Source organism: Sarcophilus harrisii, chromosome 4, assembly GCF_902635505.1.
Source record: "Sarcophilus harrisii chromosome 4, mSarHar1.11, whole genome shotgun sequence".
NCBI lineage: Eukaryota > Metazoa > Chordata > Mammalia > Dasyuromorphia > Dasyuridae > Sarcophilus > Sarcophilus harrisii.
Genome location: NC_045429.1, coordinates 190817207 through 190837634, shown reverse-complemented (window position 1 = coordinate 190837634; position 20428 = coordinate 190817207). Strand labels below are relative to the sequence as shown.

At 33.1% G+C, this 20428-nt stretch overlaps 1 protein-coding gene across 4 annotated transcripts in view; it reads right to left on the bottom strand.

Annotated features, from left to right (window-relative positions):
- Positions 1-20428, bottom strand: part of CDK19 (cyclin dependent kinase 19) — a 208353-nt gene that overhangs the window by 71672 nt on the left and 116253 nt on the right. For all 4 annotated transcript variants that reach the window (XM_031964406.1, XM_031964405.1, XM_031964407.1 and 1 more), the window contains 2 exons: positions 15421-15531; positions 12894-13034 (listed from right to left, as the gene is read on the bottom strand). In XM_031964406.1, the coding sequence (XP_031820266.1) occupies positions 12894-13034; positions 15421-15531 (252 nt within the window). The remainder of the gene's footprint in view (positions 1-12893; positions 13035-15420; positions 15532-20428) is intronic.

Sequence of the window (20428 nt, the reverse complement as noted above, 5' to 3'; positions counted from 1 at the left end):
AATGGCTGAGTCATGCAGACTTATTTGTGGAAACAGGATTTTATTCAATTCAGGACCAGAACACTGTCACTAGAAACTATAGGAAGAGTTGTCTTTAAGACAGACCTGTAAGAAGACCAAACTTAGATCTCAACCTTGCAGTCTCAGAACTAGATAAATCAAAAAGAACTTAGAGAGGTAAATAGAACACTAAAAAAGTTAGGTATGATAGATCTTTGGAGAAAACTAAATGAAGACAGAAAGGAGTACACTTTCTTCTCAACAGTCCATGGAACCTATACAAAAATTGACCATACATTAGGACATAAATACCTCAAATTCAAATGCAGAAAGGCAGAAATAGTAAATGCATCCTTTTCAGATCACAAGGCAATAAAAATTACATTCAATAGAAAGCCAGGGGAAAATAGACTAAAAAGTAATTGGAAACTAAATAATCTCATCCTAAAGAATGAATGGGTGAAACAGCAAATCATAGACACAATTAATAATGTCACACAAGAGAATGAAAATAATGAGACGACATACCAAAATGTGTGAGATTCAGCCAAAGTGGTAATGAGGAAAAATTTATATCTCTAGAGACCTACTTGCACAAAATAAAGAGAAAACCAATGAATTAGGCTTGCAACTAAAAAAGCTAGAAAAAGAGCAAATTAAAAACCCCCAATCAAAAACTAAACTTGAAATTCTAAAAATAAAAGGAGAGATGAATAAAATTGAAAGTAAAAAACTATTAAATTAATAAATAAAACTAAGAGTTGATTGTATGAAAAAACTAACAAAATAGATAGTCTTAAAAATGAAAAGAGAGCACTTTCCACTAATGAAGAGGAAATTACAGCAATAATTAGGAGTTACTTTGCCCAAGTTTATGCCAATAAACTTGATAACTTAAATGAAATGGATAAATACCTTCAAAAATATAGGTTGCCCAGATTAACAAAGGATGAAGTAAATTGGTTAAACAGTCCCATTTTAGAAAAAGAAATAGAACAAGCTATTAACAACTCCCTAAAAAAAAATCCCTAGGACCAGATGGATTTACATGCGAATACTACCAAACATTTAAAAAACAATTAACTCCAATGCTATATAAACTATTTGAAAACATAGGGAATGAAGGAGTTCTACCAAATTCCTTTTATGACACAGACATGATACTGATACCTAAACCAGGTAGGACTAAAACAGAAAAAGAAAATTATACACCAATCTCCCTAATCAACATTTGATGCTAAAATAAAATCTTAAATAAAATATTAGCAAAAAGATTACAGAAAATCATCCCTAGGATAATACACCATGACCAAGTAGGATTTATACTAGGAATGCAGGGCTGGTTCAATATTAGGAAAACTATTAACATAATTGACTACCAAATTAACAAAAATGATATGATCATCTCAATAAATGCAAAAAAAGCATTTGATAAAATCCAATACCCATTCCTATTAAAAACACTAGAGAGTATAGGAATAAATGGACTTTTCCTTAAAAAAGTAACATCTATTTAAAACCATCAGTAAGCATCATATGTAATGGTGATAAACTGAAACCATTCCCAATAAAATCAGGAGTGAAAAAAGATTGCCCACTATCACCATTACTATTCAATATTGTGTTGGAAATGCTAGTTTCGGCAGTAAGAGATGAAAAAGAGATTAAAGGAATTAGAATACGTAATGAGGAAACCAAATTATCACTCTTTGCAGATGATAATGATGGTATACTTGGAGAACCCCAGAGATTCTACTGAAAAACTATTAGAAATAAACCACAAGTTTAGGAAGGTTGCAGGATACAAAATAAATCCACATAAATCATCAGCATTTTTATACATCACTAACAAAATCCAACAGCAAGATACAAAGAAAAATTCCATTTAAAATAACTGTCAATAGTATAAAATATTTGGGAATCTATCTGCCAAGGGAAAGTCAGGAACTGTATGAGCAAAACTAGAAAACACACTTTCCACAAAAATGAAGTCAGATCTAAACAATTGGAAAAATATTAAGCGCTCTTGGATAGGTCAAGTAAATATAATAAAGATGACAATACAACCTAAACTAATATATTTATTTAGTGCTATAACAATCAGACTCACAAGAAACTATTTTAATCACCTAGAAAAAATAACAAGAAAATTCATTTAGAAGAACAAAAGGTCAAGAATTTCAAGGGAACTAATGGGAAAAAAAAAATCAAATGAAGGTGACCTAGCTGTACCTGATCTAAAACTATATTATAAAGCAGCAGTCACCAAAACCATTTAGTATTGGCTAAGCAATAGACTAGTTGATCAGTGGAATACATTAGATTCACAGGACAAAGTTGTTACACCCCTATGGACTACTCTAACCTGGTAGGCTCCTCTTAATGCCCGTCTGTCAACAGCCCGGTTAGGCCACACTTAGCCATCTTCCAGCACCAACCCAGATCCCACAGAAGCAGACCACCATTAGGCAGGGGTGAAGTGAAAGGGAACTTTATTCTTAGATAGTACATATTTATACCACCCTGAAGATCTGGGGGAATGGAGAGGTCCTTTAGGAACCTGGCATAATGGAATTGGCCTGAGAAGAAGGAGGGAGGTGTGCTAGGCTTTGAGAGCAATAAGGAAGGAGGTGGTACCTGGGGTCAGACACCGCCTCCTGGGGCTAAGCCCCACCTCCATATAGGACTCATCTGCCCCTCAGTATCTCTCATCCCTCAGGTCGTCCCACTCGCCTCGAGCCACATTACTTGCTCCCAAAGTCTTTTTAACCCTTACAAAAGTAGTCAATAACTATAGCAACTAGTGTTTGACAAACTCAAAGACCCCAACTTTTGGGATAAGAATGCACCATTTGACAAAAACTGCTGGGAAAATTGGAAATTAGTATGGCAGAAACTAGGCATTGACCCACACTTAACACAGTATACCAAGATAAGGTTAAAATGGGTTCATGATCTAGACATAAAGAATGAGATTATAAATAAATAAGGAGAACTTATGATAGTTTACCTCTCAGACCTGTGGAGGAAGGAATTTGTGACCAAAGAAGAACTAGAGATCATTATGGATCAAAACATAGAAAATTTGTATTATATCAAGTTAAAATTCTTTGTACAAACAAAACTAATGTAGACAAGATTAGAAGGGAAACAATAACCTGGGAAAACATCTTTACAGTTAAAGGTTCTGATAAAGGCCTCATTTCCAAAACATATAGAAAACTGACTCAAATTTATAAAAAAATCAAGCCATTTCCAGTTGATAAATGGTCAAAGGATATGAACAGACAATTTTCAGATGAAGAAATTGAAACTATTTCTAAACCAGGAGATCATTATATACCTCAACAACGATACTGTATGAGGATGTATTCTGATCAAAGTGGATTTCTTCGACAAAGATAAGATCTAACTCGGTTTTCAATTGATCAAGGATGGACAGAAGCAGCTACACCCAAAGAAAGAACACTAGGAAATGAATGTAAACTACTTGCATTTTTGTCTTTCTTTCCGGGTTATTTATACCTTCTAAATCCAATTCTCCCTGAGCAACAAGAGAATTGTTCGGTTCTGCACACATATATTGTATCTAAGATCTACTGTAACCTATTTACCATGTATAGGACTGCTTGCCATCTGGGGGAGGGGGTGGAGGGAGGGAGAGGAAAAATCAGAACAGAAGTGAGTGCAAGGGATAATGTTGTAAAAAATTACCCTGGCATGGGTTCTGTCAATAAAAAGTTATTTAAAAAAAAAAAAAAAAAAAAGGAAATATGTATAGAAGAATTGTACATGTTTAACATATACTAGATTACATGCCATCCAAGGAGGAGGATGGGGAGAAGGTTTTCCAAAGGTGAATGTTGAAAATTATCTATGCATATGTTTCGAAAATAAAAAGCTTTAAAAAAAAAAAAAAGAAAAAGGAAACTATTTCTACTCATATGAAAAGGTGTTCCAAATCATTATTGATCAGAGAAACGCAAATTAAGACAACTCTGAGATATCACTACACACCTCTCAGATTGGCTAGAATGACAGGGAAAGATAGTGACAAATGTTGGACGGGATGTGGAGAAACTGGGACATTGAAGCAGTGTTGGTGGAGTTGGGAACAGATCCAACCATTCTGGAGAACAATTTGGAACTATGCTCAAAAAGTTGTCAAACTCTCCATACCCTTTGATCCAGCAGTGCTACTACTGGGCTTATACCCCAAAGAGATACTAAAGAAGGGAAAGGGACCTGTATGTGCCAAAATGTTTGTGGTAGCCCTTTTCGTAGTGGCTAGAAATTGGAAATTGAATGGATGCCCATCAACTGGAGAATGGCTGGATAAATTGTGGTATATGAATGTTTTGGAATATTATTGTTCTGTAAGAAATGACCAGCAGGATGAATACAGAGAGGCTTGGGGAGACTTACAAACTGAGGAATAGAACCAGGAGATCATTATATACTTCAACAAGATTATACGATGAACAATTCTGATGGATGTGGCTCTCTTCAATAATGAGGGGATCCAAATCACTTCCAATTGATCAGTAATGAACAGAACCAGCTACACCCAGCGAAAGAACACTGGGAAATGAGTGTGGACCACACTACAGCATTTACACTCTGTTATTATTTGCTTGCATTTTTGTTTTTCTTCCCAGGTTATTTTAAACTTTCTTTCTAAATCGGATTTTTCTTATGTAGCAAGACAACTGTATAAATATGTGTGTGTGTGTGTGTATATATATATATATATAGTATTTAAGATATACTTTAACATATTTAATATATATGGGACTATCTGCTATCTAGGGGAGGGGGTGGAGGGGAAAAGTTGGAATAGAAGTTTTTGCAAGGGTCAATGTTGAAAAATTACCCATGCATATGTTTTGTCAATAAAAAGCTATAATAAAAAAATAGAAAAAAGAAATACAAAACAAGACAGAAAAAGACCAAACAGTGATCAATGTAGGTTACACAAGGAAACATTCAAGGTTATGGAACGTACAACTGCAGAGTATAAAACTTTAACATCAACTCAAAACTGGTAACTATAATTATGCATAATAAATTCACTTATTTTTATGGACTGTCAGATAATATATCCCATATTAGAAATAAAGACATCTAAGTATTCTGAAGAATTCAAACAATAAGCCATACTAGAACTGGACCATTATCACAAACCAAGTTCTTGACCACAGACAACTCTACATGGTGCCAATTTAAATTGACGACAATATTTTAAATAGACATAGCCATTCCAAATATACATATTCAACAAGCTTAGATAAAAAAAGAAACACATTCTTGTCCTGCCATAGTAGATGCACCAAGGATGCTCTCACTGAGCCTAAAGATAATAAACTTGCATCTTAATATGTTTACTCAAGTAGTGAAAGCAGTCCCTTTTATATACCTATATAAGAAGCCTTAGAAGACTGGCTATAAACTAAAAAGATAAAAATTAAATAACAGTAATCACAGTGGCTTGTGTATGTATGTATGTATGTATGTGTATGTATATATATATATATATATATATATATATATATATCACATTTACAAAAATGTAAAGTGTTCTACGTAAATCATCATTTGATCTTCACAAAAGTCATTTATGTTATGCAATTGTTTATGGATGGGGGGGGTTTGGTTTGTTTCTTTCTTTTTCTGGTCTGCTGGTAGTATCCAAATGCCAGATAAAAAAAAATACAAAGGATCTCAGAATCTTAGAAGTGAGGCTCTTGGCTTTCTTTAGAAGAGACAAATTATGGAATGTAATGGAATTCAGTGATAGTATCAGACATATCAAAAAAAGAAAAACATAATTTCTTTGTGTCCTAAGAATAACATAGGAAAGCACTGGCAGGTTCCAATAAACTAGAAAGATTTCAAGTACAGAATAAGTAAAAAACTAAAAACAACTTAGTTGAGTTTGAAGAAGTTCATTATAAGGTTATAGCCACTGGATAATGAAATTTTTCAATCACAGCAAGTCATGAGCCACTCTGACAAGATGGGGATTGTGATTTGTATTGATGGAAGATGTACTCTCACCAGTGTAGCACAGCTTTATGTTAGCCTGTCTAACCATATAACTAATATTTCTTTTAATATTATATATATATCATTTTCAGTTATTTTCACACTAACACTGATTAAAATGGATTTTTTTAAGCTAACATATAATTGACCTACCATAGACAAAAGATTTTATTTTTCAAAAAAATTTGTTGGGCAATAATAACTTGTAATTTTTTTTTTTTTTTGGCTGAGGCAATTGGGGTTAAGTGACTTGCCCAGGGTTAACAGTTAGGAAATGTTAAGTGTCTGAGGCCAGATTTGAACTCAGGTCCTACTGACTTCAGGGCTGGTGTTCTATCCATTGTGCCACCTAGCTGCCCTCATAACTTGTAATTTATTAAAGAAAGCAAAATTTTGTTTTGTGAGTCTTTTCTTTTGTTTATTTGAGGAAATTATATAATTGACTAATGGAATTTAAGTTTCTGGTAAATTAGACTCAGAATTTTCTCTCTTAAGCCTAAATATGGGCAGTTTTAACAACAGAACTTATTGTCAATTTAATGTAAAAGACCCCTAAAACAAATTTCTGGGTAAATAAAATTAAGTGACATTTTATATTTAACAAGAATGCAAACTATAATAAGCAAATCTCCATATGAATCTGATGGATTTTGTCATGTTATTGTTCTATTTGATTTACTTACAGAATTTAATTTAGAACAAAAAAAGGTTTGTAAGAGCAAAAGGGAAATACAGAAATATAAAAAAGAAATATAGGTTATGTGATACAATAATATTAAGCATTTTAATTATATATCACATTTATAGAGTTGAGGGTTTTCTTTGTAACATACCTATAAAAATAGAATGTTTGATTCTAATTTGAAGTTTGCTAATATTTCCAACAATTAATGAATTTGTTTTTGCTGGGGAGGAAGAGGAGGGGGGAGAGAAAAGAAAGTTATCTGTCTTTAGGACTGGTTTCAGTTATAAACAGCAGATATAAAGGTTTGTTTTTCTCACACAAATAATACGAGCAAAAGCTACTATTATAAAATAGGTTAATAGAAAACAACTATAGGTTATTGCTAAAGCTTTTGACAACTCCAAAATCACACTAGAATACAACTATTAAGACATGAAAATTAACACAACCAAAATAATACCATATGTATATTTTGGACTCTAGTCTGTCCATTAATGTGTATAATCCATCATATATAATCAGAATAACTAAAATAAAGCTATTTCCTACTTACTAGAAAATAAGTGTTCCATTTCCAGTAATTATATATTATCTGTTAATTTAAATAAGGCAATTTTAGTTTTATAAAACAAAATCACTTGGAAGACAGAGTAATATACTCTTTAATCTAAAAATACCAATACTATATCCCAAAGACATCAAAAAAAGATAGTGTATATACAAAAATATTTATCAAACAGTCTTTAGTAATAACAAACAACAGGAAACAAAAAGTGAAAATCCATATATTGATGGAGTAAGCCGGATCAGAAAAATAATTCATACACTGGCCACAATAATATAAAGGAAAATAATCATGAAAGACTTGGTCCAACCAATTACAATTTCAGAACACTGATGGTGAATCACATCTACCTCTTCCTTGAGAGAGATATAGAAATTGGCTTACAGTTATAGCTATGATCAATGTTTATTTATTTTGCTTAAATATAAACATGTTATAAAATAAGAGTACTTTTGGGGGAGTAAAGAACAGAATTTTTATTTTATTAAAAAAGAAAAAAACAGAAAAGGAAGACAAAACAAAACATTGAAATATGCCCAAACAGAACATGAGGGAGGATTCAAAATATGTAACAATAAATTACCAATTCAAGAAAGGAAATAATGGAAGAAATTATATTCATGAATATCTCTGCTGCACACATTTTTTAACTTTATTCTTCTCCCCCCTTCCCCCTTTCATGCCCTGCCAACTCTTCCAAGCAGGCTATATTAAGCTAGGATATAATTATGTGTGTGTGTATGTATGTATGTATAATTATGTATGTGTATACATACATACATACATATGTACATATATATAAATATATACATATATTTAGGTATAGATTTATATATACACAACACAGATACCTGCCACTTACACATACAAATATCTTTCCTATCCCTGTTCTCTTTAATTTTGCTCCTTAATTTGCCTTGCTATTTACAGTCCCCACTCATGGATCCCTTCCTTGTTTCCTTCACTCACCACCCATCCCTTCCCCCTTACTTCTTAATAAATTTTGGAGGGTATTATACCATTCTTGGTATATATGTAGTGTTGCCTATTTAATCCATTCCCATTGTGAATATGTTTCCAGAACTACAAGCTCTCCTCTTTCTAATGCTTCTGTGTCTATTCTTTCTCTGTACTTCATTTGGATAACATAATTACCACTTTTACTTTAACTCTGACCCAATCTTTCTTTTGAGCTAGTTGCTAATATCAATTTTATTTAAACATATATAGTACACATTTCCATGTATCAAATATAAATAATCTCTTCATGTTAAGCTCTTTAAAATGATCTTTGACATTGGCTTTTATATGTTAAATTGTTTATTGAATTCAGGTGTGCTTGAAAGTTTTGAAAATCTCCAATTTTGTTGAATATCCATTTTTTTCATTCAATATTACAGATAATTATTCTGGATATGCTATTTTTGACCGCAGGCCTAGTTGTTTTGATTGCTGGTATATATGATGACAGGACCTGTGGTCTTTTATTCTGGCTGCTGACAAATCCTATACAATTCTAGTTGTACTTCTAGCATATTCTTTTAGCATGTTTTTTCTTTGTTTCTTACAAAATTTTCTATTTGATTTGGGGGTTCTAAAATTGGATGATAATATTTCTATGTGTTTTCCACAAAGGATTTCTTTGAGGTAGTGATCAGTGAATTTCTTTTTTGACTTTCCTCTCCTGTTCTATCACTACCCAATAATTTTCTTGGATAATTTCTTGCATTTTTGTGTAAAAGTTCTTTTTTTGTTCATAGCATTCAGGCAGTACAATTATTCTTATGTTTTCTCTTTTTGATCTATTCTCCAAATGCTTTTTTTTCTCATAAGATGTTTCATATTCTACTTTTTCCATTCTTTATATTGTTTATTTTTTTTGTTTTCTATAACTTCACTGACTTCCCCTTCCTCAATTCTAATTTTCAAAGAGTTATTTTCATCTTTAAGATTCTCTCCTTTTCTAGTTGGTTAACTTTGTCTCAAAATCTTGTTTTTCTTGGATTTTTTAAAAAGTTGTCCTCAATGTCTCTCATTTGACTTTTAAATTCTTTTTTTGAGTTTTTCTATAAATTCTCTCTGGCCAGGGAGCCACTTCACTTCAGCTCTCCCCTCTGATCAAAAACCCATTTCACTTTACACAAGTTAATCCCCAGCCTGGGGACATTCTTTCAATCTTCCAGCGTTTTATCGGGAGGATTCCTGTTCTGCCCCCAAGTCTTCTTGATCTTTCACCAATCTATGTTGATCTTGAGATACAAATGTGTTTGTGGAAGAGCCTGAAATGTACTTACTTACTTTGCCATCTTCCCAGAATCCTCCCCAACAGTAATATTTTTTTGAAAAGAAAAGGACATCAACAAAAGCACTTCAAATAAAACCAATAGCATATAGTTGATTAAGGTCCTCATTCCTGGAATGCTGGGCATTAGGAGGGAAAAAATTGGAACAAAAGGTTTGGCAATTGTCAATGCTGTAAAATTACCCATGCATATAACTTGTAAATAAAAAGAAGAGACAGAGAGAGGAGAGGAGAGGAGAGGAGAGGAGAGGAGAGGAGAGGAGAGGAGAGGAGAGGAGAGGAGGAGAGGAGAGGAGGAGGAGAGGAGAGGAGGAGAGGAGAGGAGAGGGAGGAGAGGGAGGAGAGGAAAGGGGGGAGGAGGGAGGAGAGGAAAGAGAGGAGAGGAGAGGAAGGAGAGAGGAGGGAGGAGAGGAGAGGAGGAGGGGGAGAGGGAGGGGAGAGGAGAGGAGAGGAGAGGAGAGGAGAGGAGAGGAGAGGGAGGAGAGGGAGGAGGAGAGGAGAGGAGAGGAGAGGAGAGGAAAGGAAAGGAAAGGAAAGGAAAGGAAAGGAAAGGAAAGGAAAGGAAAGGAAAGAAAAAAGAAACTCTTCCTGACTCGAAGCCCAATATAACAACAAAACAAAAATATTTGAAGTGGGGAAAAATAAGCCTCTTAGTTATAAATTATTAAGTGTTAACTTCCATATTCTAAAGGTAAGAATAGAGGGCAAAAAGGAGGCTGAGAGATTTTTTAATTTGAAAGCTTTGTTAATAGGCAGTAAAGTTTTTTGTAATCTATTAACAGAGTTTCAAGTAGTCAATTTTTTCCTCTCCCCTTTCAATTCCTCCCCAAGAGAAAGAATCTGATAATTAAATATAAAATTTTTAAAATTTTCCAATTTGTCATGTTGTCCATGAAAAATCAGACCCTAAACCAATAAACAAAGAAAATGTGAAATACTATTCTTTGATACAAAAAAAAAAATTACTGACACACAGTATCTTAATATTCTAAAATATTTTATATAAAATATTATATCATTCAAGCTTCACTATAATTCTGTGAGTTAAGTACTAGAGATAAGAAGAAATGGCCTCAGAGAGGTCAAGTCATCATATCAAAGTGAGACTGAACTCAGTTCCATTTATGCTGCTTTACTTTTCATATGACTTTTTTATACAAGGAGATAGAAGGACAAAAATAGTCTCTGTCTCTGCCTTCAGTGAACTGACATTCTTCCAGCAGAATATACAATGTACACAGACAGGCATAAAAAGTTACTTTGGGTAGGAGAACACTAACAACAGGCATCAGGTAAGGTTTCAAAGAGGAGCTAAAGCCTTGAAGGAGGAAAATCCTAAAATGTACAACACTTTATGATACTACTCCTACCAGTGGTTGGTATGACATCAAAAAAGAAGAAAACACATTTAGAAACATCATGGTTTTCCCAGCCTCACTGATCCAAGGAACAGCTAAGGAAAACACTTGTAGCCAGATTTGTCTTTCTTGTCAAATGTTATATCTGACTTTGGAGTTATTAATGATGTGACATATTATAAATGGGTGCATCGCATCCTTGCAAAAGAGATTGCACGTTAGAGAGAATATCCTACCAATCAACCAAATGGTTGATGCCTGAATCAAAGAATGTTAGGAGAGAAAAGAATCTTAGAGAGTGTGAGCCAGAGATGGGAGGGAGGGAGGGAAGGAAAAGGAAGGAAAAGGAAGGAAAAGGAAGGAAGGAAGGAAGGAAGGAAGGAAGGAAGGAAGGAAGGAAGGAAGGAAGGAAGGAAGGAAGGAAGGAAGGAAGGAAGGAAGGAAAAGAGAGAGAGAAAAGAAAAGAAAAGAAAAGAAAAGAAAAGAAAAGAAAAGAAAAGAAAAGAAAAGAAAGAGGAAGGAGGGAGGAAGGGAACATATCTGTAGAAGATGCTGTTTAGAAGAACATTTAGAACATATCTGTAGAAGATGCTGTAGAAGATCAGTTTAATTAAGTTACACTTGTTTTTTTAAACCTAACACTACATTTCCTATTGCCACATTTGCTCAAATCATCCTCATTCCTAGAATACATTCCTGTTGTAACTTCACCCGTTTTCTCCAAAGTGGCATCTGTTCTGGAAAGGATTATTCCTCAAATTAATTTGTTTTAATTTATCTATGTGCATAGTACATCCTCTTGCACAATACCCTTCCAAATTCCAAAAGATTATCAGCTCTTTGAAATCAGGGCTCTTCTCCCCCATATCTAGTAATAGTAACTTGAATATGACACTTAATAAATGATGAAATTATTGAACTCAATAGTCTAACTCTGATCTTGATGAATTGAAGGAAGGATCATAAATAAGGAAAAGAACAAATTGATTAACAAGGATCATTCCATACCAAATGGTATCACTTGAGTGCTCTCCATCTCATTCATTACTTTTAAAATAAACATTTACTCATCAAATGAAAAAAATCTGAGTGCATTTGGTTAGCTTAGATTGATGTACAATATTACATGTAATAAAATCACAACCATTGGACTCTCCAAAAACGAAAAGAATGATTCACAAGAAGACTATCCAACAGTCTTGGGCAAAACCAAAAGCAAACACCAGCTATTAAAAAAAACAACAACATATCAATTATAACCATAAACATATGCATCTACCAAGAAAACTACCAATTTAATACAATTAAAGTATAAGAAATCCAAAGAAAAGACTGCAAATGAAGAGGGTATGTTGTTTGTTGGAGAGGGAAAAGTATATCAAAAACAAAAATAAAAACAAAAACAAAAACAACAAAAAAACTAATATAACGAACTATTATTACATTACAGAATGTCCATATGCCAAATGTAGTAGCAACAGCAGCAGTAGTTGTAGTAGAAATAGTAAAAGTATAGCTTTTATAGAGTGCTTCAAATTTTGCAAAGCATTTTATATATATGTCTCTATGTAGTCTCTACTTTCACTCACAATATAGGGCACAATTATCAATACTTCCTAATGAATTAAAAGCTTTTTTCATATAAAGGAAAACACTTAAATTCTGGCTGGTTTTTCCTAACAAAAGATATATACCACATGGTAAATCACTGTGAGTTGATAATGCTATCTGAATTCCTTTTACCGGATACAAAGTAATTGTTTCAGTTAAGATCTTGAGGACTGAAACAATGAGAACTCAGTTTGTTTTCCTTTTTGAAAGTTTTTACTAATAATGAGCAACAATAACAGGAAGAATAGCAATGATCAATATGTACTTTTGAAAAAATGTAACCAAATCATTTAACATAAAATTGATCTGATAAAGAACAATACTTACCAAGTCTCTGTGAAGCACCCAGTTTGCATGGAGGTAATGGATTCCATCAAGAATCTGGTAAAGCAGTGATTTAACCATGGATCTTGGCAACTGCATCGGTTTTTTATTTGCTTTTGAGGCCCGGTGAAACTTAATAATATGCTAGAAATTTTGTAAAAGTTGCTTTATTTATGTACAAACTTGACAAAACAAAAATTTCTATGTACTCCTACCCCTTCCCACTTACATAAGAATGAGATTATAATTCCTTGGTTTCTAAACGCTTGAACACTCAAGACAAATACATAATGAAAAGAAATTCAATTAAATCAAATTAAAATTCAATGTGTGTTGTGAATAAATATAGACTACTAAAGATTTCTTTTCAAACAGGAACAAAAAACTGTTAAATCTTCCTATGGATATTAAAAAAGAATTTAAGCTAGAAAAGATATTAAAAAAAATAATTCAATTCAGTAAGATTTTACATTTTATTATAAGATGCCCAATCCAAATCACCATTTTACAGGTATAAAGCAAGATATATAGAAATGGGCCAAAACCAGGACTGCTTCTATTCATAGTCTATTCCCCTAAAATGAGATAGTTTTGGTGAATTTTTCCCTGACAAAGAAAATCTAGCTTCTCTTTACTCTGTTACTACGGAAATAAAAACTCCCAGTTAACAAAAACAAAATCCTGTTTTAATAGAGTCAATTAACAATGACAGGAAAAAATAAAATGCAATAAAATATGTATCATATGGTAGTTTTTAGCATATTATAATCTACATTCTTTTGCCATGTAATTAATAATTCATTCCCAGTGGCTATTTATATAGTCACTGAGAGTCAGGCAGTTATAAAAATTGATCCCACTGAGATACACATATAAGGAACCAGAGTGCTAAACTAGAATTCTAACATATTGGACTTAATGTTTGCAATTTCCCTCTCTTTTACCAAGTTTTTGTTTCTCAATAGATAATAGTTTTTTTAATATTGCTTTCTTCTTGCCTCACTTTTAAATTTCTTAGCTGAAAATGTTACTTTCTAATGGTCTTTTTCTAGTCAAATATCATCTTTTCCCATTCAAACATTCAAGCCTCAAATGGATTGCAGATAAACTTGGCAGAAAACAGAAACCCAAACCAAAAAAACTCACCTATCATCCTACTTCACATAAGTGAAAACACTATACCACTGTATTCATAAAATTCAAGTTTTTCAGAGCTAAGGGAAACTTTAAAATTCTATTTTTTAAATCTATAGGTTATCTTTCTTAAATATGTATCAAAGTATATACAAAAACACATAAGATCAAAAGCTCTGTTCAAGGAGCATATAAAGACTGGTAAGAGATAAACATACTGTCTGTGTGTGTCTGTGTAAGAAATATAATAAAATTCATGAATTAACATATACCTTATGGAGACAAGACTCCACACATCTATCTATAAGTAGTCAGAAATTTGCTTAGAAACCTTGCTGGGGATGGGGAACTTAGATGGGTTTATTGTTAAATGAAATGTGATATAAAAGCAAAAAAGGTCAATAAATTTTTAAATGTAGTATAGATTTATACATGGATAACATATGGATCCATGGATAACAAAAAAACTTCCATCACACCATTTCACAATGAGAATTCAGTCTTGTCATTAGACTTAAAAATTATTCTATTAGATCCTCAATTTTGTCTTTCTTTGTATCCCAACTGCACGAATTTCAGACACAGGGTCTGAAACACGGCAGGAGATGAATAAATGCTTCCTGACTTGTCAATAGACCCTGATATTTTTACATTTAGTTATCTCTGTCACCTTTTTTTTTTAAACATCCAATATTCTAGAGTACTTCAAAAAGTTAGAATAAACTTTGGACAAGAAATAGTACTTTTGGTTTCTTCTGTATATTGTCATATCATTAAATTTTATTATCAACTCAGAGAAATTCCTATAAAGAGAAACAAACATATATTGATATTTTATTTACAAGCTTGTATGATATTTGCTAAACTTTAACTTGGAAACTGAACTATATATGAATGTGAATAGGGAGGGAGTGGACCTGTGATTCTTAAAGGGAAATTCCTAATGAGGAAACTCCAACAAAACAGGTCAGCACATTCTCAGAAACTTTGTCTTAAAATAGTTGCCTCAGGCAACTAAGAGGTTAAAAGTAATTCGGTCAAAAATCAAATGCAGAACATTAGTTAAATTTGAACTAAAATATGTATCACAAAGTAAACATGAATTTCCTTTTCTTAAAATCATTAAGCTTATTAACTATATAAAAAACATGTTAACTCCATTTCTTAGACATAGTGAAATATTGTATTACCTAAACAAAATAAGATGACATACACATTATATTTTAATAAAAATTGTATGTCTAAGATATATACATAAAATTTCAACACTTAACTCATCAACAATAGTCATGGAGACAATTTCTGATTCTGTGTATTAGCCTACTTCTACTACATAAACAAATAAAATAATCTACAGGGAAAAAAGTTTAAATATGATCAAGAAATGTGAACTTACCCATAAATCATGTTCTGCATAATCAAACAGCAGCCAAACCTTTCTATCACTATGAGAAAGGAACACTTTTTGTAATGCAATCACATTAGGGTGCTTCAATTCCCGCAAAAGCTGAAAAGAAAGTAGAAGCACATGAGTATTTCCATTGAGTAAGGGGTAACATCGTTCTTAAGATTATATTTAATGAACAACTACTAACTTGGAGGGGAAAAAAAGGTTAATCCATTTATTTCATGTTGAGTCAACTGATAAATAAACTAAATTTTTATAATCTGAATTCACAAAAATTATTTAGTTTATTAAAAAGCAAGAATATCCATCACTCAGCTTTTTTTGAAAATATCTTACCCTCTTCCTTTACTTCTTCCTTTCCTTTCTTTCCTTCTCTCTCCTGCATAATCCCTGAACTCCAGGTCCAATGTTCTGGGTGCCACCTAACATAGGCTAGATAAATCTTCTACAAAGGTGGGCTTTTAAGCACAGAGCTTCTGACATCATGGGTAATGTATTTCTTATATTGGATTTAAGTGAGATAGAATTGTAAGTCATTACCTCATGCTCTCTTCTACAATAAACAAAGTCTGGCAGCAAGATAAGTCAGAACAATTGATGATAGTTCAGTAGATAACTCTGATGTCTTCAATGTGTCTATGAGTTCCAAAGTACCTGTTTCAGCTGACCACAATTATTGGAACAAATTGTTCTATACCACCCATTCTGCCAGGGGAAGGTTTCACATGCTTAACTTTGATTCTGCTAGACACAGATTACATTTTGCATTCTTTTCTATTACATACTTTTTTGTCATAGAATTTGAAATGCATTATGCACAATTACATAATGTACTGTTAAGGGACAGGTCAATTCTCCAAGAGCCTCCACTGCTGTGGATCATAGCATCTGAAGAAGTTGCAGGGCAGCCTTTGCTGACACAGGTGTTGTGGCTGGGAATGAGATAAACTGGAGGCAGAGGGAAGAGAAGAGAGGTCAGATAATGCAATGGCCTCTCAGTCAGATCAGAGAACAGCAACTGCCTCTCAGTCTCCTTGTATCATCCTCTCACAGGAGGAGATCTATTCTGCAGGTCTGGCCACTGTCAGGTGGCTCCTGTATATTCCAACAATGTACCTGTCCTAAACTTTTATATTTTGCATTTACATTCTGCATGTGAACCCCATAATGTCAACATTTATACAAATTTTTAAAGTCTATATAACATTTTATATACATCTCAGGCAAGTCTTATCTGTGAGAAAGGTTCTAGAGGTATTAGCATCTCCATTTTATAGGAAAATTAGTCAGAAAGCTATTAAGGGCTTTATTCATAGTTCTCTAAGGCTGCTAAGCATGAAGAAAGTAGGAAACAAAGTCTTCTTGAATCCAAATCTAGAATTTTATTTACTATGTTATGCTATCCCTCTAGGGAGACAATTATATCATTTTAGCACAATGGAATGAAGACAGATGGCATGGTTATCACATATGTGAATCATAAAAAGCTTTGAATGACTGCTATTAAGATAAATAGTGTTTAAAAAAAAAAGCTCTTTGGCATAGTAAATAGCATACTGAATTTGGAGTGAGTAATACCCAAGTTCAAATTCTGCCTCAATCACTTTCCATCTTTGTATACCCCAACAAATTACTCAATCAGCCTCTATTTCTTCATTTGTAAAATGAGGTCAATAAAATATTGCCCCTTCAAGATTACTGTAAGGATCAAATGAAATAATATAAATAAAATACTTTTTGAACTTTAAGGCTCTACATGAACGCCAGATGTCATTTATAAAGGTCAGGAAAGATGGACTAAATCTAAAAAGATGACATTGAATAATAAAAAATACAAAGTCCTCCAAAATAAATTATAAAAAAATAAACTGAGGGAGATGTGACTAGAAAAAAATTTATAAGGAAAAAGACCTACTGAGTTAAGTAGTCTTTTATCCTCTAATCATCTTCTCTTTCCAGCCACCTTTCTACCAGGATTACAGACCATTAAAGATGTTAACTCTTTCAGTCTGAAAAGTCCCACCTTTGGCAGTTTGCCTGTTCTTATGGTTAGTAACAGCTGGAGCTGTCCAAGATATTAGGTCACTCCCTTGCCAGGTTAATCTCTAAGCTTCAATCCTTCCCCACTGTTTTTCTGCTACTGCAATTGGAAAAGGAGTGTCAATTCACTTCACTATAGTTCCACTTAGCTTCCCTGAAAATAGCATGACATTGTAGACAAAAAAAAAAAAAAAAAAAAGTAATATAATTCTAGATTAAAAAAAAAATAATAAAAGTTTAGTGTCCAGGGAACGGAAATTAAGGTTTCATAATTTTCTCCCCTGATCAGACAACACTATTCAGGTTTGGGTATCACCATTTTGGGAAGGGCACTAATATACTAGAGATTATCCATAACAAAGCAACCAGATAGCAAAGACCTTGAGATCATGTGGACAAGGCAACTAGGCGGTACATCAGATAGAATGCTATATTTGAAGATAGTTAAGACCAAAGTTCAAATTCTGTTTGATGCTTTTGCTAACTATCCCCCAGGGCAAGTCCCTTAACTTCACCCTTACTTTCCTCTAAAAGGGGATAATAATAGCACCTATTTCCTAAAATGATGTCTTGAGGATAAAATGAGACAACCTACATAAAGCATTCTGTAACAGTTAAAGTATTTTATAAATGCCAGGACTAATGATGATAATGATGTTGATGATGACAACAATGATCCATTAGGATCCATTTATTCAAAAGGAAAAAAAACTTGAAAGGATTATAAAACTGTCTTCAAATATCTGAAGGTATGTCATGTGTGAGAGTAAACTTTGCATGGTTGAAAATTTGGAGCAATGGGTGGAAGTTGGGAAAAAGAAGCAAATTAGACATGATATAAAGAACAGATTCCTGTCAATTACCTAATTGCATTGTTAATTGGTAAGTGAATGAGTAAATGAATACAAAAGCATCCATTAAATGTTTACTGTGTTGAACATTGTATTGAATTCTGGGGATAGAAATCTAAAAAGGAAGACCAACCATGAAAGCTAAAGAAACCTGGGAAAAGGATATGATACCTGAATATCAAGGACATGTTACCATTTCCTTCTAAGTTTAAAAAAAAAAAAAAAATCCAACCTCTCAGATCAAAAGGTACATGTGCCCATATGAGTAACATAAATAACAAACAAGAGTCTGTTGCATATCAGAAGTAATGTGTATGGTATCAAATACTAGACATCCTATAGAAAAACTGAAGAAAGTAGGGTGCAATGAATAGAAGCAAAGTAAAATGAGTGAAAAATTCCATTTGCAGAATTCAAAGCTTTCATAAAGAGCCAAACAAGCAAGCAACACAATTTATTATTTTAAAAATACCTTATAGAGTACTCCATTTTACTGCAAAATCAGTTATGGTGTACTATATATTCAATCAGAAATGGTGAATTTCTGGGCTATAGGCCAAATCCAGTCCTAGGTTTTATTTCATTTGGCATGTAGCACGATTACTATATTAAGTACCTGTTAGCCACTCTTCTTCCCACCACTAAATTCCCCAGAAAAGACAAGGACCTCAGGAGCCAAAGTGGATGTGTGGTTTCAATCATTTATTTAGCTTCCAGCAAGTTTTTTTGGTGGTATTCACAATGGTAAGGAGAATTAAGGTGTGGATCTTAAGAAAAATGAGAGGCTTAGAAAGTTATAGCAAGAAGCCCTATGATAAGAGTAGTAAAAAACACGAAACTAAGGAAATCAAGCAAACTAGGTTCTAGACCTGGTTTCCAGTAACTGTCCTGAGTTATATACTTCAAAGTCCTGGTTTGTAGGAAACTTAATATCTGTGAAGTGATGTTCAAAAACATCTACCCAAACCTATTCTATAAGGCTTTTCTGAGGCTGAAATGATATTATATTTAAGAAAGCATTTTTTACTTGGCATGCAATGTTATATAAAATATTATTTAATAAAATTATTATAAACTTCCTAGCGACATCTTCTCTATTTTTTGAGCTATATAATTATTTAGCTTTTTTTTTGTACACATTTTGTCTCTACAACTACATTACAAATTGTGGCTTACTTCTTTCTATATACTCTCAATGATTTCATGAATTTAACTACTTTCTTTATGCAGATGACTTTTTAATCTACATTTAAACCATGGCTTTTCCTCTGACCTTCAGTCCCCATGCCACCAATTGTTTGTGGGATATCTCCACCTGTCTATCTCATAGATATCTCAAACTTGACATGACAAATACAGAAGTTATCTTTCTTCCGAAAATCACCCTTCCTCCTAGCCCTATCCCCATTACAGTCTAGGGAACTATCACTCTTCCATTCCCTTAGGCTTAGAAATTGAGACAGTTAGTCATTCTTGACTCTCCTCTCTTCCTTACTCCTCTACATATATGCAAACGGTTGCCTGAGATGTATATAAAATGTTATATAGACTTTAAAAATTTGTATAAATGTTGACATTATGGGGTTCACATGCAGAATGTAAATGCAAAATATAAAAGTTTAGGATAGGTACATTGTTAGAATATGCAGGAGCCACCTGACAGTGAGAAAGAGAGCTACTTTGCACAGTTGGAACACAGAAGCAAAAAACCAGAAAACACACCAAAAGGATTAATGCTTAGCCGACTACTTTGTATATGCAAATGAAGTTATTTTTGAAATTGATTTATTTGAAAAGATTTAAGAAGTAGTAATAAAATAATAAGTGCAGCTAAGTGGTACAGTAAAGATCCACTGTACTGGATCTAAAGTTAGGAAGACCTGAATACAAATCTGGCCTTAGACAATTACTAGCTGTGTTACCTTGGGCAAGTTACTTAACCCTGTTTCCCTCAGTTTCTCATGTGTAAAATGAACTGGAGAAGAAAATGGTAAACCTCTCCAGTAAAACCACAAATGAGTCATAAGAAGTCATACACAACTAAAACAATGCAACAAGAACAATAAAATACCAATTCCTGTGCAGCATACAAAATAACTTGCATA